The sequence below is a fragment of the Aspergillus pseudodeflectus genome (assembly GCF_044049435.1).
Source record: "Aspergillus pseudodeflectus strain CBS 756.74 chromosome Unknown BJX68scaffold_5, whole genome shotgun sequence".
Lineage (NCBI taxonomy): Eukaryota > Fungi > Ascomycota > Eurotiomycetes > Eurotiales > Aspergillaceae > Aspergillus > Aspergillus pseudodeflectus.
The window spans coordinates 552,024-564,721 of NW_027263781.1; the positions used below are offsets into that span (position 1 = coordinate 552,024).

The 12,698-nt window shown below is 49.8% G+C and overlaps 5 protein-coding genes across 5 annotated transcripts; 3 read left to right on the forward strand and 2 right to left on the reverse strand.

The window, feature by feature from the left end:
• Nucleotides 1-272: 272 nt before the first annotated feature.
• Nucleotides 273-1,031, reverse strand: BJX68DRAFT_262793 (uncharacterized protein; the record flags this gene model as incomplete). Its single annotated transcript, XM_071044528.1, has 1 exon — nucleotides 273-1,031. One exon carries the CDS (start codon nucleotides 1,029-1,031, stop codon nucleotides 273-275), a length of 759 nt encoding a protein of 252 aa, XP_070903423.1.
• Nucleotides 1,032-4,032: 3,001 nt separating this feature from the next.
• Nucleotides 4,033-6,092, forward strand: BJX68DRAFT_228231 (uncharacterized protein). Its single transcript, XM_071038826.1, has 6 exons — nucleotides 4,033-4,593; nucleotides 4,647-4,821; nucleotides 4,882-4,925; nucleotides 5,003-5,070; nucleotides 5,134-5,234; nucleotides 5,283-6,092. The coding sequence occupies exons 1-6, from the start codon at nucleotides 4,524-4,526 to the stop codon at nucleotides 5,965-5,967; spliced, it is 1,143 nt and encodes a 380-aa protein (XP_070903424.1). The 5' UTR covers nucleotides 4,033-4,523; the 3' UTR covers nucleotides 5,968-6,092.
• A 1,806-nt stretch (nucleotides 6,093-7,898) lies between these two features.
• BJX68DRAFT_262795 (major facilitator superfamily domain-containing protein) lies at nucleotides 7,899-9,890 on the reverse strand (the record flags this gene model as incomplete). Its single annotated transcript, XM_071044529.1, has 7 exons — nucleotides 7,899-7,940; nucleotides 8,009-8,433; nucleotides 8,500-9,158; nucleotides 9,221-9,478; nucleotides 9,536-9,588; nucleotides 9,641-9,721; nucleotides 9,771-9,890. 7 exons carry the CDS (start codon nucleotides 9,888-9,890, stop codon nucleotides 7,899-7,901), a joined length of 1,638 nt encoding a protein of 545 aa, XP_070903425.1.
• Nucleotides 9,891-10,132: 242 nt separating this feature from the next.
• BJX68DRAFT_163425 (Alpha/Beta hydrolase protein) lies at nucleotides 10,133-11,597 on the forward strand. Its single transcript, XM_071036914.1, has 6 exons — nucleotides 10,133-10,430; nucleotides 10,489-10,576; nucleotides 10,642-10,694; nucleotides 10,750-11,133; nucleotides 11,188-11,344; nucleotides 11,409-11,597. Exons 1-6 carry the CDS (start codon nucleotides 10,274-10,276, stop codon nucleotides 11,557-11,559), a joined length of 990 nt encoding a protein of 329 aa, XP_070903426.1. The 5' UTR covers nucleotides 10,133-10,273; the 3' UTR covers nucleotides 11,560-11,597.
• Nucleotides 11,598-11,755: 158 nt separating this feature from the next.
• BJX68DRAFT_228244 (uncharacterized protein) lies at nucleotides 11,756-12,300 on the forward strand (the record flags this gene model as incomplete). The annotated part of the gene is made up of 1 exon (XM_071038827.1): nucleotides 11,756-12,300. The coding sequence occupies exon 1, from the start codon at nucleotides 11,840-11,842 to the stop codon at nucleotides 12,296-12,298; it is 459 nt and encodes a 152-aa protein (XP_070903427.1). The 5' UTR covers nucleotides 11,756-11,839.
• Between the last annotated feature and the right edge of the window lie 398 nt (nucleotides 12,301-12,698).

The following is a 12,698-nucleotide window of genomic DNA, read 5'->3' on the forward strand; positions in this document are numbered from 1 at the left end:
TAAATATTTTCTCTTTTGCCATGCATTCCTTGGTGTTGTGCATGCCTGCACAGTATCCGCATCGCTTTTCGGCGTCGCACTGAAGTCTGATGTGGCCGTATTCGTGGCACCGGTAGCACTGCTTGAGTCTGCACGACCGGTCGTAGAGGACACCGTCGGCCGCTTTGAAGTGACTTAATTCTATAAGAGCTCTTTCCTGTAGGTCTGCACCTAGTAGGCCCGTCTCCGGGGAAGATGATCAGGTCAAGTGAAAAGCCCGCCTGCCACCCCAGTTAGATTGCGCTCCTGCACTGTTCGATCTCTGCATTTACAAAATCCAAGAACTCCGCTACTTGATTCTGAGGCATTCCTCCTTTCAAACGTCGGGCCTCGAGAGCAAGAGAAACAACATGAGCCTCATGTTCCCCGTAATATTGGATCACCCAATCCCCGCCAGCTTTCTTAGACCCCCACCTCCCAGATTTCGCAAACCGCAGTGCCCGACACGCATTCAGAATTGCATCAGGTGTCAAGCTCGGTTGCTGACGATGCCAATCCAGAGATTCAACCATTGCATCAAGAATCCACTCTTTCTTCGGCGCAGCAAAGACTTCGCTAGCCGGCGGTCCCAAAAGCGCCGTGCCCAGCTCACGACCCATTGCCATATCAAGAACGAACCAGAATCCAGGCTCGGACGAGGCATCTAGGTTGATGTAATCATGCTCCATTTCTCTCCCCGTATTGAAGTTCATCTCAAATCGCGGGCTGCTTGTCTGCCGGGCTGCATTGGACTTTGTGAACAGGACAAACTCGAGTTTGCGTGCTGGGCAGGGGATAGATGCATGGCTGATCTTGCGAGCGAGTTGGTTGTAGTCATCCGATTTTAGCTCGTGATGGATCACTGCATAGATATCAACGTCGCTGGTGTCGGGCTCGTAGGCGTTGTAGCCGGCTGAACCGAAGATGTAGACTGCGAGGAGATTGTCGTTCAACTCTTGCTGCAGAGTGTCAACCAGGCGCGTCAGGTACAGGGCTAAATGCGTCTCAGACATCCTCGGTCAGTTTGGCGTTTTGCGAGTTAATAATCCTGTGGTTCTGTATCTGTATCCCGCTGACTCTGAATGGTGGCTTGGTCCGAACCGGTGGGGCTCGTTCGAACTTTCAGTTGTCTCGAACCCTTTCTCGCTAAGGAAAAGCCTTAGCAGTCAGGTGACTCCCAATCAAGCTGGCAGAAAACCTGTCGACCATAATGTTAGGAACCGTTAAGTTACTTAAAAAAAAAGGGGGCCTAGTAGACTTTTCTTTAATAGTCAATAGCTCTAATTGCTAAACCTGCGAGAATAAGAATAGCTTGGCAGAGTTGTCTTTACTGGAATTGCCACCGGAGGCTCCTTCCGGCTGACACAGTTGGAACTGCCTAGCAGTCTGTGAACCGCAGCTAATATAACTGCGGATAATATATATATGAAGCAGAATATGGAGGTTCAGAACGTGTGTATTGGTTGTAGCTGAACTAATCGCTGGGCTTCACGCTGGAGCCCAGCAGCCATAATACGTGGTTCGTGCGTCATGTGCTCCTAGTAAGCGGGAGCTACGGCGCGTGTAAGGTTCCTATCCCGCTGCTTAATAAAACTATATGGCTAAAAGGCACTATAGAAGACTACTAGGTCTTCTAGTAGTAGAACTATATAGTAAGAGTAGGGCTATTATACTACCCCCCTTCTTAGAATACACGTGGTTATTAAGAGACTATAAAGAAGAGGTTATAGGCTTTACCTAGTAGTATACTTTATTAGATATATCTTACCTAATATAGTTTAGCCCCTATCTTATTATAAGGACCTGAGGCCTAAAGGGGGTTGTGATAAGTGTGAAAGGGTATAAAGGCACTTAATAAGAGATATAAATGATAGAATCCATGTGCAAATCAATAGTCAGGTTAATATCATAGATTAACGCTGAGTTGCGAAGTCTCTGCCTTCGCGAAGGGAGGATATCCTTTCACGTGCTGAGTCAGCCCCTGGCTGACTCAGCCCGCGAAGTTCTAGCTATCCTATATACATGTGGTGAGGGTCTTACACTTATAGATATAAGCTATAAAAATAATTCCTTCCCTATCTAGAATTAAACCTATGACCTTAAGGTCTTCTATACTATAAGGATCCTATCCTACTACTTAATAAAACCATACAGCTAAAAGGCACTATAGAAGACTGCTAGGTCTTCTAGCAGCAGAACTATATAGAAAGGGCACGGCCGTTACATCTTTGGTCCACTACGTTCTCCCCTGCTAGAGTGTCTGCAAAGCCTGCCACCTCGTGAGAGATATTAAAGCGAACCTAACGCCCCCTTGTGGCTCCTTCATCAACGGACATACATTCTGATCGCGGACTGTCTAAGGCCTCTTCAAGTTCAATGTCAATAGCCTCGACTCGCATGGTTGGGTGGTTGGCATCGCGCCCGGTCGGTTTCCCCGTCGAGGTCTTTTGGATTTTGCTGGGTTTCGCTTGCTGACGATGAACTGAGGGTCTTTCATTTGCCACCTCCTCTGATGGTTGTGGATTCATCTTATCCTTAGCAGCGCCGTATACCATTACTGCGGTTCACACTTATACGGCCGCAATCCTGCTTCCATGCCTGGTAAAAACACCTCAAAGGGATCTATCCTCACGGTATATTTTTCTATGTGTGATCTTCATATCTGTGACAAAGTCCCAAGAAAAACAGCACCTGAACAACGAAGACGCTAGCCTATCATATTCCACTCCCACCGTTGTGCCATATTCATCAACTTCTATTGGATCCCCAGACTGAACTTGGTCTAGATTTTCGTGTCAAGAACCCGTGTACAAAGGTGTATAACAGCAACCGAGCCGTTCACAGACACCATCCAGCTACTAGAGTCGGAGAAGACGGCGATGTCGCCTTGGTGGTTCAAGTACGCTGCGATCGACGGATGCTCCGCCGGCAACACATCCAGCGTCAGCGTTACCTGTGTCTCCATTTCTCCCAGACCGTGACCGTTGCGTACAGGGTCGAAGTCAAGATGACTCATCCAGTTCGCCCCAGCAATCAACGAGACGCGATACACGGCACCAGGCCACCATGCCGGGCGCGTAGGCTCCGGGATGGAACAAAGAAGCCGCAGTACCTGGCCACAGTGGACGAGAATTGGAGATTCCCGCTATATGACCAATCAGACTCTAGTTCCTCTTTGGGACCAGTACAAATCTGACAGAGACCCGCAATCACATGGTCACGGTACCCTCATCAAGAGCCTGTCATATATTATGATTTCCTGTCCAGTCTTCCGTTGCCACACTGATAACGCAATTCTCACTATCCTAGTGAGGCAGGCTCTAATCAATCATCTCACTCGTACCGATCTCCTGATTAGGATAATGGTTAAACCGGAGCGGAGCCAGCCACCTTTGTCCTAAGCAGCATTTTGTTGTCGCTATTTTCCCAGTCATTGGTTGAGAGAGATCAGTAGAGATGCTCAGTCACTCCTCGTTATCCCGCAATTCTACCAGGTTCGGTCTTGGCCCTGATCACCCAGTCGCGCGCGATCAGGGTGAGCAGCTCACCCTATTCAGCCCCCACTCACCCCATCACCCCCCCTGCTCACCTAGCAGCACACCTCAAAACGGCGAAAATTTTGCAACAGTGATTAGTTGAAATTATTATGCGGTGATGACCTGGTAAGATCAAAAAAAAATACACCAATTGTTCTCTCTGGAGAGTTGTCCAATTTCTCGTAGTGATTCTTCCTGATCCTGAACTAATTAAAGAAGACTCGATAGTGAGTGATATTCCGAATTTCGTTCCCCCCTGGCGACATAGGTCGCCTGAACCTCAGCTATCCATCCCTGTCTCTGCATCTGAGGATCGCAATCTCCTTTAGCTGAAGCAGCATGACCTCATATCCGTTACCGTTCTTTTTATGACACAGCGGGTTGCATAATCTTCCCAATCACACCCCCAGCACCAATTGTATTAGTCTGCTGGGTTAAAGAAACAGCTGGAAGAGCCTCTTTGTAATAAGGTATATTTCGAACTTGAATAATAGAGCACCCAATGGAATCGCAATTACCACCGGCAACAATCTTGGCAGCAAAGAGAATGGCTAACAGAGATTCTCAAATCCTTAGGCAACCCTCCTCAAAGACAATACGACAAATAAACGAGTGATGACTGCAGCCAAAGGATGTTGTCCCCTGTCTTGTTAACCAGCGCAGAACAGATACCCCGCCACTACGGGAGCCCTTCTGTAGGGAAACCGGTTTGATGAAGTTGCCCGGTACATGTATATATTCCTAAAGAAAGTCTCTCCGCTTATCAGTAAGTTTTGTTCAAACCAGTCCACTCCACTTAGATCAACCATCTATTTTATAAATAGGGATGTCTCTTTAGTGACGCGAAAAAAAGGTATATAGGTACTGTGAGATACGTCTTGAAGTGATTATTAGTACCTATCCTCCTTTTCAATTGCTCTTCGGACCCGGCTAGTCTCAGCCGTAATATCATACCACGACATATCCAGGATGCCTCAACAGCCGCGACGATGGACGGAGGAGGAGGACAAATTATTACAGAGGGAAGTACAAGCTCAATGTGAGTCCCTTGCTTTCCTCAGGCTGAGTCAGTATGCTAAATAAGAGACATAGTGAGAGATGGACAAGTTAAAGACTGGCGTTGTATTGCCGAGCGGTTACCAGGACGGACGAACAAGGATTGTAGGAAGAGGTGGCATAATGCTATTGCGGGGGGTCCCAAAAAAGGTCACTGGACGCAGGACGAAGACCGTGCCTTGGTTGATGCTGTAAAGACCTATGGTGAAACGTGAGTTGTATCTCTTCCGAATGAGCGGCGATGGAGTGAAAGCTGAAGAAAACCATAAAGGTGGACAACCGTGGCGAGTGCAGTTTCAACACGGAATGCAGAACGTATGTATAGGTCTCTACTGCCCCCCCTATTATCGTGTCTGCATACCGGTACAATGTTCTGACTGGGCTCCAAATAGAATGTGCTAAGCGATGGAATCAATGCTTGGATCCTGGGCTAAACCGCAGCCAGTGGACTGAGATGGAGGTAGGTCTTTTCCAGGGTTCAAGTAAAAAATATAAAGCAGAAAAACTGAAGTCAAATTGGTAGGATCGTCGGCTCTTGGAAGCATATTCGAAACACGGACGACATTGGAAGGAGATTCAAGTGGAATACTTCCCCAACCGCTCGCAAAACATGATCCGGAATCAGTAGGCTTCCTATCCTTTGAAGGAGGTGGGTGAGATCTAATGATCTAGGTTTACCATCATAAGTCGGCGACTAGCACAATCAGCACAGAAAGGACCATCCCGGATAGCAAAAAAATCCTTGACCTCGTTGGTGAAACCAGGGGAGCAGAACGGTACAGAGACAGAAGACGAGGATGAGGACGACGACACAGGAATGCCATATTCCGCATGTTCGTCGGATGTCGGGAAAAACATGGAGGACGAACCGCTGCTATTATCCAATATGTCGACGACTACTCACCCTAGCAGCATCGCCACCGACATTGACAATGTAGCTAACATCACCGCGCCAACAGGTTCAATGCTGCCAGGATTCTCCTCATCGATGGATTACAGCTCGATGGAAGATTTCTTGCCGGGCTTGCCCGACGGCGGCGACCTGAGTCTGGAAGGAATGCTGAACACCGACCCCTTCCCAGATGCTGAAGAATTTATACCGGTCATGCCTTCTCCTAGCTACTACAATCGTGAGACGCTCGATGCCACCCTTCGCTTTGCTCCACCAAGCATGATGTCGTCGTCGGTGCAGGACTTCCCTGCAGGGGGCGCACGTTCTGCATCAGAGGTTGAGATCATCCAGGGTACCACAGGGAGAATTACGTTAACAGTATACGACCCCAGCCACGAAACAACGGCATCACTGATTCAAATTGCTGTCGCAAATAATACGCGGTTCCGTGTCGAGAGGGATTAGAGGAAGGAGGGAGACGCAGGCCCTTCACTAACGACGCATTCTTTCACAGATGTGTAGTACATTCATTCGTGGAGACATTTCTATGTACCTCATCCCCCGCGGCGAGTGCGGTACTGAGAAAAACCATATATTAAATTAGAAAAAGAAAAAAAGAAAGAAAAAAAACCAATTTACTATTCTCATTAAATGAACACCAAAAAAGTACCACCCTTACCAAGATGTGCCTGCACCACTCCTTTTAAGGGAGACACATGTACGCGAGTATAGATAGATACACATATAGGACCCTAAGTACCTTGGCTGGAAGGGTATGTCGCTAGCAACGTTTGAGGCGCCCGAAGCGGCTCCTTCCGGTAGAAAGTGCATGGTTTGGTCTAGATTTTTCATTTCCTTGGAACGGAACGTTCTTGTTTGTTTCAAGTACTATCTTGGCGCATGCCAAGATTCGGAAGATAATGGTTAGGTTTCATCCAGGCACCCCACTCGAGTGGAGATATCGAGCCATCGACATACACAGATGGAGGTAATTCATACTCGTCGGCGCCTTCGATTAATATTCGGCTGAAGAACCAGTCTTGCATCCCTAAACCCGACCGAATATCCTGTAGGATGAGCAATGAGCTCATGATGATGAAAATAATGTGTGTGTGTGTGTTGATTGACTATGTTGACTACACGAGGTGGTGATGAAGTCGTCCCCAGTCGATCACCGTGGGACATGACTAGGCGCCATCCCGATCAACGTGGCCAACAATTTCCTAACAAAGACGCGTGGCTATGGCGGGTGACGCAAAATTAACGAGCCGTAGGGGCCAGGCCCGCGCTAGTCAATCTTGGCGCTTGGAGTTACACAGTAGTTGGCTGAATAGAGTAGGGAGCTAATGTCATATGCTTGGTCTGTGCGCAGCACTTTGTACTCCATGCTCCGTCGTTCTTTACGAGCGGATGCTTATTTGCTGGAAAACCGGCTGGGCTTGTGGGTGCAGCCGTTAGCGGTCGATCTCCGCTGACCTGCGTTCTGGCTGCCGCATCAAGGAGCAATAAGTTGTGGGCCCTATGGGCTTGGCGCTCCGTAGTCGTACGCAGGTTCTGGTGAGGAAAGTGAGGTTGGATGGTGATCTGTACGTATTTCGGCGCCGCGAGGGATCTGAAGAAGGCAGGGATGAAAGCGGTTGGTGAGAACCTGGGTGGTTGAGATGGGGGAGATAAAGACCGCATAATACACGCAATTCGAGCATTAAGTACTCTCAGCACATGTGGATAACTCTCGAAGGCTGAGATCAAGAAGAATCAGTAGCCTCCTATAGTGGGTGTTCAACCTATAGATCGATCAATTCGTTACTTAGGTCGGCGGAGGTTTTGATAGCGATAATACTATTAAGCTTTAAGAGATATTTTTCAAGGCACGTACTCAAGCACTATACTATCAACCCTGGAAAAGCTCCAGAGAGAACTTAAAAGAGTACTCAAGAAGATCCTTTAAGACATACCCAACAGCACATTTCATGGAAACATTGACCGAAAACATCAATCAACATCAATCAACATCAAGAATAAGTATATTATGATACAATGTAGAGACTGTGGCCTTGAGGGTGCACGGGATATACCAAGTACCCGCGATTGTGGCTATAATAGTCTATCGCGGGGCTAGATGGTATAACGAAGTCGAGTCTAAATTATGATTCTCTCGAGAAGCCCCCGCTGCTACGATCGTATCTCCAAGCTACAAGGCAAAGTTGCAGGCGAGAATTAATCGAATTCTAAGCATGAAGAAGAAATAAAACTAATTACGATGGTCGACGACACATTTTTGTGCGGCGCTTAGTCAGCTAGCGGCGGTTGCTTGCCTGATTGCTAAGGCCGTTCATTGAGCACCAATGCAGCGGCCGTCACACCCGCCCCATACAGGGTAGGTCGACGAACAACTGCTAGAGTCCAGCTGCAACTCCTTCCGTGTAGACTTTCCTCCACTAAAGTAGCCTCGTTAATATCATGCCAATAGCAGCAGGAGCCGAATAGCAAAGACGACAATGCATACCTTCAGTAAGACACTACCCACAATCGCCAATGCTGCGACTGCATAAACCTCCGTGAAAACATTTTGCATCGCCCCGACAATCGCGCTGAGGGCCCTGTTCCGCTCCTCCTCCCCCAGGGTCGCCAGAAACGATCCACTCGTCCCAGACACGATTGAGATAAGCGTCTCCTCATCTACAGTGGGGAATAGATGCTGTAGGTTGACCTTGGCGCGATTGATGAAGATGGCGCCCGTGACCGAGAGTCCAAACGCAAGCCCTGAGAGTTGGCCTAGCATGATCAATGTGAGCCCGTGGACGCTGTCTTTGGGTTCGACCGTCGCTTGAATCACGGAAAATCCGGCGTGCACAAAGCAGCCAGCCCCGAGGCCAATCAGGACTTGGTAGCCAGATAACTCGGCGTTGGAGGAGTTGAGGGTCACCCGGCCTGTTTGTTTGGGATACCATTAGAGATGACATGCAAGGAGAATGGAGGGGGTAGGTGCAGTCTTACTCATGAGCACGCTGCCTACCAGTGAGCAGCAAGCCCCGAATATATACCACGGCTTGTAGTACCCCAGCCGCGACATGAGATAGCCATTGGAGAGCATCCCAAAGATCAGCAGGATGATCAAGGGGAGAATGCGTTCTGCTGTTTTGATGGCGGTATCACCCCGGGCAAATTGGTAGTAGAGGGGGATGTAGTACACCGAGACATACGCGATCGTACCGCCGCAGCAGACCATAATAAAGAGTAGGATAGCTTCGCGATTGCGGAGCAAGTGCACTGGGAACATGCGGTTCTCAGGTCGCGTGAAAATAGAAAACCTTTGTTGAATTGCCCATGTGATGAATAGCACCCCACTAACAACGTATAATGCAATGATAGTACTGCTGTTCCAATCGTATGATGCACCGCCGAAATTGGTTGCCATAATGAAGGTAACAACGAACCCGGTGCTGAGAATCGCCCCAGCCCAGTCAAACGATAGCAACTTCGTCCGCACAGGAACATTTGGTGCTGGTTGGGCAGCGGGAATGAGATAGAGGTAGGCCGGTAGAATGAAGACGGCGAAAAATAAATTAATATAGAACGCCCATCGCCAGGAGTAGAGTTCCAGGGCGCCTCCTATGAGCGGGCCCAGTACTGTTCCAAGACCCCAGACCATCCCGCTGCGGCATCATTAGTCCGATTTACAGAGACTGAGGTGGAAAAAAAAATAACAGAAACGTACGTGAAGCTGAGATACGTGGGCCGCTCCCTTTCCAGGGTGTTTATTGACACGAGATTCAGCAACCCATAATACATCCCATTCCCCGCTGCTCCAGCCCAAGTGCGACCGACGATCTCAGCGGGCATGTTGGGTGCACCCCCACACAGCGCAGAAGCCGCCATGAAGTTGACTGCAAAGAAGATGAAGAGCTTCTTGCCATCAAATAACGAGTAGAGCTTGCCCAGGGGCATCACAAATGACAACCCGCCGATCATGAACCTATTGCATGGAGTTTAGCCCACAAGTACTGCGAGATTAGGACTTGACCACACTGACCCTACGGACAGCCATGATAGTTCATCCACGGCATTAAATCGGTTGACAATTTCCTGGCCGCTGTTAGGCAACCCGCGCGGCGATTGCGATATTGAAACGACGCACCGGTTGAATATTTGCGACGACCGTGTTGTCGAGCGCGTAGAGGAAAATTGCGGTAAGGGTACTGAGGTTGAACAGAAACCACTACAGAACGCTGGTTAGCAAGTGAATTTCCACGCTCAGATCGTCATACCTTTATTCCAGTCACTTTTCGCTTCGGCACCTCGTCACTGGGAGGGTGGTTCAACGCGGTGCTCTCGATCGAGCGACCGTTGGGCGAGTCGCTGCCCTTTTCGAGGCGGCTGGAATCCATGTTTGGCGAGAGAGCGAGGAATGGGAGGATCAATTCTCAATACGCGACACTTAAGTACCGAACCTCTGGTGATGCAGTCGTATTAAGACCGCGATTGCCGGTAACTCCGACCGTTTATTACCGAATGCTGACTTCTTTTGGATGTGAATCTTCTCGGCGTGGTGGTATTTTGTCTTGGCTTCGCTCATCGCAAAAAGCAATTTCCCCCTAGGTATGCAGCATCCCTGTAGGTAAATGTGTCGATCATTTGCGCTGGCAATGTGCCTTTACGCAGGTCCGCTCGAACGGGGCCTTCATCGACCCCATAAACAGTAACCATGGCGACGTGACTTGGGACAGAAACAAGTTCGTTCTTGTGAATTTTAGCCTCCCGAATATCGAAGATGAAGCTTTCACCCGAGTGGTTGGCCCTGGAGGAAGGCTGGGGGAGTCGCCCCAAAATCCGCGGCGCTTTGGAGGACCTTCGCAGTGGCTATGAGCAACTGAGCGAACTGGTCAGAATCAAGGAGCTTGAACCTTGGGCCCAATCAGTGAACGTCCGTAAGTATATCCCATGCGTGGCCCCGTAAAAGGTCGCAGAATTCATGGTCGGAAACAGGCGATGAAGTCATCGAAGGAGGACTGCGCGTGCGTATCTACACCCCCGAAACAGTCCAGCAGGGCCAGCAGGCTCCTCTGGGCGTGTAGTAAGTCCGGGCAACTTTCACCCAAATTACGTGCGTTTCCATGCCATGGTCCTAATCTGAGCCAGTGCCCACGGCGGTGGATACACGGTGGGTGGACTAGACACTTCTTTCGAGGATCGTACGCATTCCGACCCCCGATAATCTAGCCTGACAGTATCTAAATGATCCTCTAGACCTCTGCCGCTACATCTCCCACCATGCGCCGTGTATTCTTGTCGCAGTGGGATACCGCCGAGCTCCCGAATATCCCGTCCCCTCACAATTGTACGATTACTTTGGCGGATATAATTGGGCCTGGGCCAATGCCAAGACCCTCGGTAGCTCCCAGGACAATGTTTTCGCGATTGGCGCATCATGCGGAGGAGGACTCGCTATCGCCGTGGCACTCAAATACCTCGAATACGGGTTGCCGGGTCGAGTCCAGGGCGTGGTTGCGCTCGCGCCGATGACGATTCATCCCGACTTCGTCCCTGAAAAGTACCGACCGTATCTGCGGTCCTGGGAGGAAAACTGCGATGGGCCCGTCGTCGATTTTGAGGGGATGTTGGTGTTTCAGGGCAAGTGCCCATGATGGATCCGACCCACGGCCGCTTTGCTAACACTATAGCCAGACCTCAATGGTGCAACAGCCATGAAGCGCTCTCCTGATGTATTTCCAGCCCTGCATGACAGGCTCGCGGAGCTGCCGCCGACTTACATCGCGACGTGCGGCGCCGATGTTATCCGGGACGATGGAACCATCATCAAGCACGAGTTGGATAAATTTGGGTACGTGCATTCTATCCCGAGGCAGAGCCAGATGGTAAACTAGGGTTACTAAGTATTTTTGCAGGGTTGCCTGCCAGCTGGACAACTATGAAGCTCTCCCTCACTTTTTCTGGATATATCCGGAGATCCCAGAGGGAGTTGAGTTCCGCCAGCGGACGGCAGCGGCGGTGAACTGGGTCCTCGGCCAAAGAAAGCGAGCTCCCGGTGTGCATTGATCTGATAATACTTGTCTGGTGTACATAGCAACCGGAAGACATTTTCTACGTCATAACAAGGATCACACTAGATCGACGCGGCCCCACGGAGCGTAGAACGATCCACAGACCGGAGTAAACCCGCGTAAAGAGAGCAGAGAATAAGAAAGGCACCAGTAGCCCACATCCCCACCCCCTCACCCCTACAGAGTGTATACACCTCGTGCCCATTCTGGTCCCTTCCGCAACCTGCCAAAAACCTACCAGCTATATCAATCCATTCATCCACCCATAACCCAACATGCCCTATCCCACCCGCGAGGAAGTGTACGCCCTCTTCTCTCTCCTCGAAACCCCCCCAACGGGGCCTCCGCAGTTCTTTGCCCGTTTCTCGCCCGACGTGAAATTCTTCGCCGTCGGGCCCCCCACCTCGCGACACGCGGCAGAATACGCCTCGAAGGATGCCTTCATGGCCGGCGGATTCGCGAAACTGAGCAAGGCTGTCCGGCCACCGGGACTCAAGTTCAAGATCGTGGATGGCATCGAAGGGGTGACTGTGGACGAAGCCTGTGGCAGAGCGGCTGTGATGTTTGATACGGTTGATACGTTCACCCACAGTGGCGTGGAGTATGCGCAACATTACTCTTGGCACGTCAAGTTCAATGAGGAGGGGATGGTGATTGAGGCCAGGGCGTATTTGGACCATGGGTATTTGGAGAGTGTGTTGGGGACTGAGTTGAACAGGCTGGGGATTAAGTGAATGATAGGAGTTTAAAGGAGAATGTTCCAGGTTGCGAACTGTCCCTTGCTAGACCTCTTTGTGTGATTCATAGGAGGGCCACAGACTTTGGTGATATATGTAATCTGCGCAAGTCAAAAAACACTCCTCTGTTGAAGGCAAAGTTTCGATGACTCTTTTATTTTTTTCTTTATTTTTTTGAAACTCACTTTGTCCTTGCACTTGCGAGCCCACTTCATACAAGCCTATATCCTAAGACTACATTTTACTTCCCCTACTCCAGATATGTGCGCCCGCCACGACCATAAAAGCGCCAGAGGGATGACCGGTAGGGGAGACAGCACGGCTATAATCGAAGCCGTTTGCATTATTAGGATCACCAGCAGAGCAACAGCAGTAGAAGCTTACTCTGCATCACACT

Coding starts and splice junctions, on each gene's coding strand:
- BJX68DRAFT_228231 (XM_071038826.1), top strand. CDS start 4,524: ATGCCTCAACAGCCGCGACGATGGACGGAGGAGGAGGACAAATTATTA. Junction 5,071..5,133: donor GCCAGTGGACTGAGATGGAG/GTAGGTCTTTTC, acceptor TCAAATTGGTAG/GATCGTCGGCTCTTGGAAGC. Junction 5,235..5,282: donor CAAAACATGATCCGGAATCA/GTAGGCTTCCTA, acceptor CTAATGATCTAG/GTTTACCATCATAAGTCGGC.
- BJX68DRAFT_163425 (XM_071036914.1), top strand. CDS start 10,274: ATGAAGCTTTCACCCGAGTGGTTGGCCCTGGAGGAAGGCTGGGGGAGT. Junction 10,577..10,641: donor CAGGCTCCTCTGGGCGTGTA/GTAAGTCCGGGC, acceptor AATCTGAGCCAG/TGCCCACGGCGGTGGATACA. Junction 11,345..11,408: donor CACGAGTTGGATAAATTTGG/GTACGTGCATTC, acceptor GTATTTTTGCAG/GGTTGCCTGCCAGCTGGACA.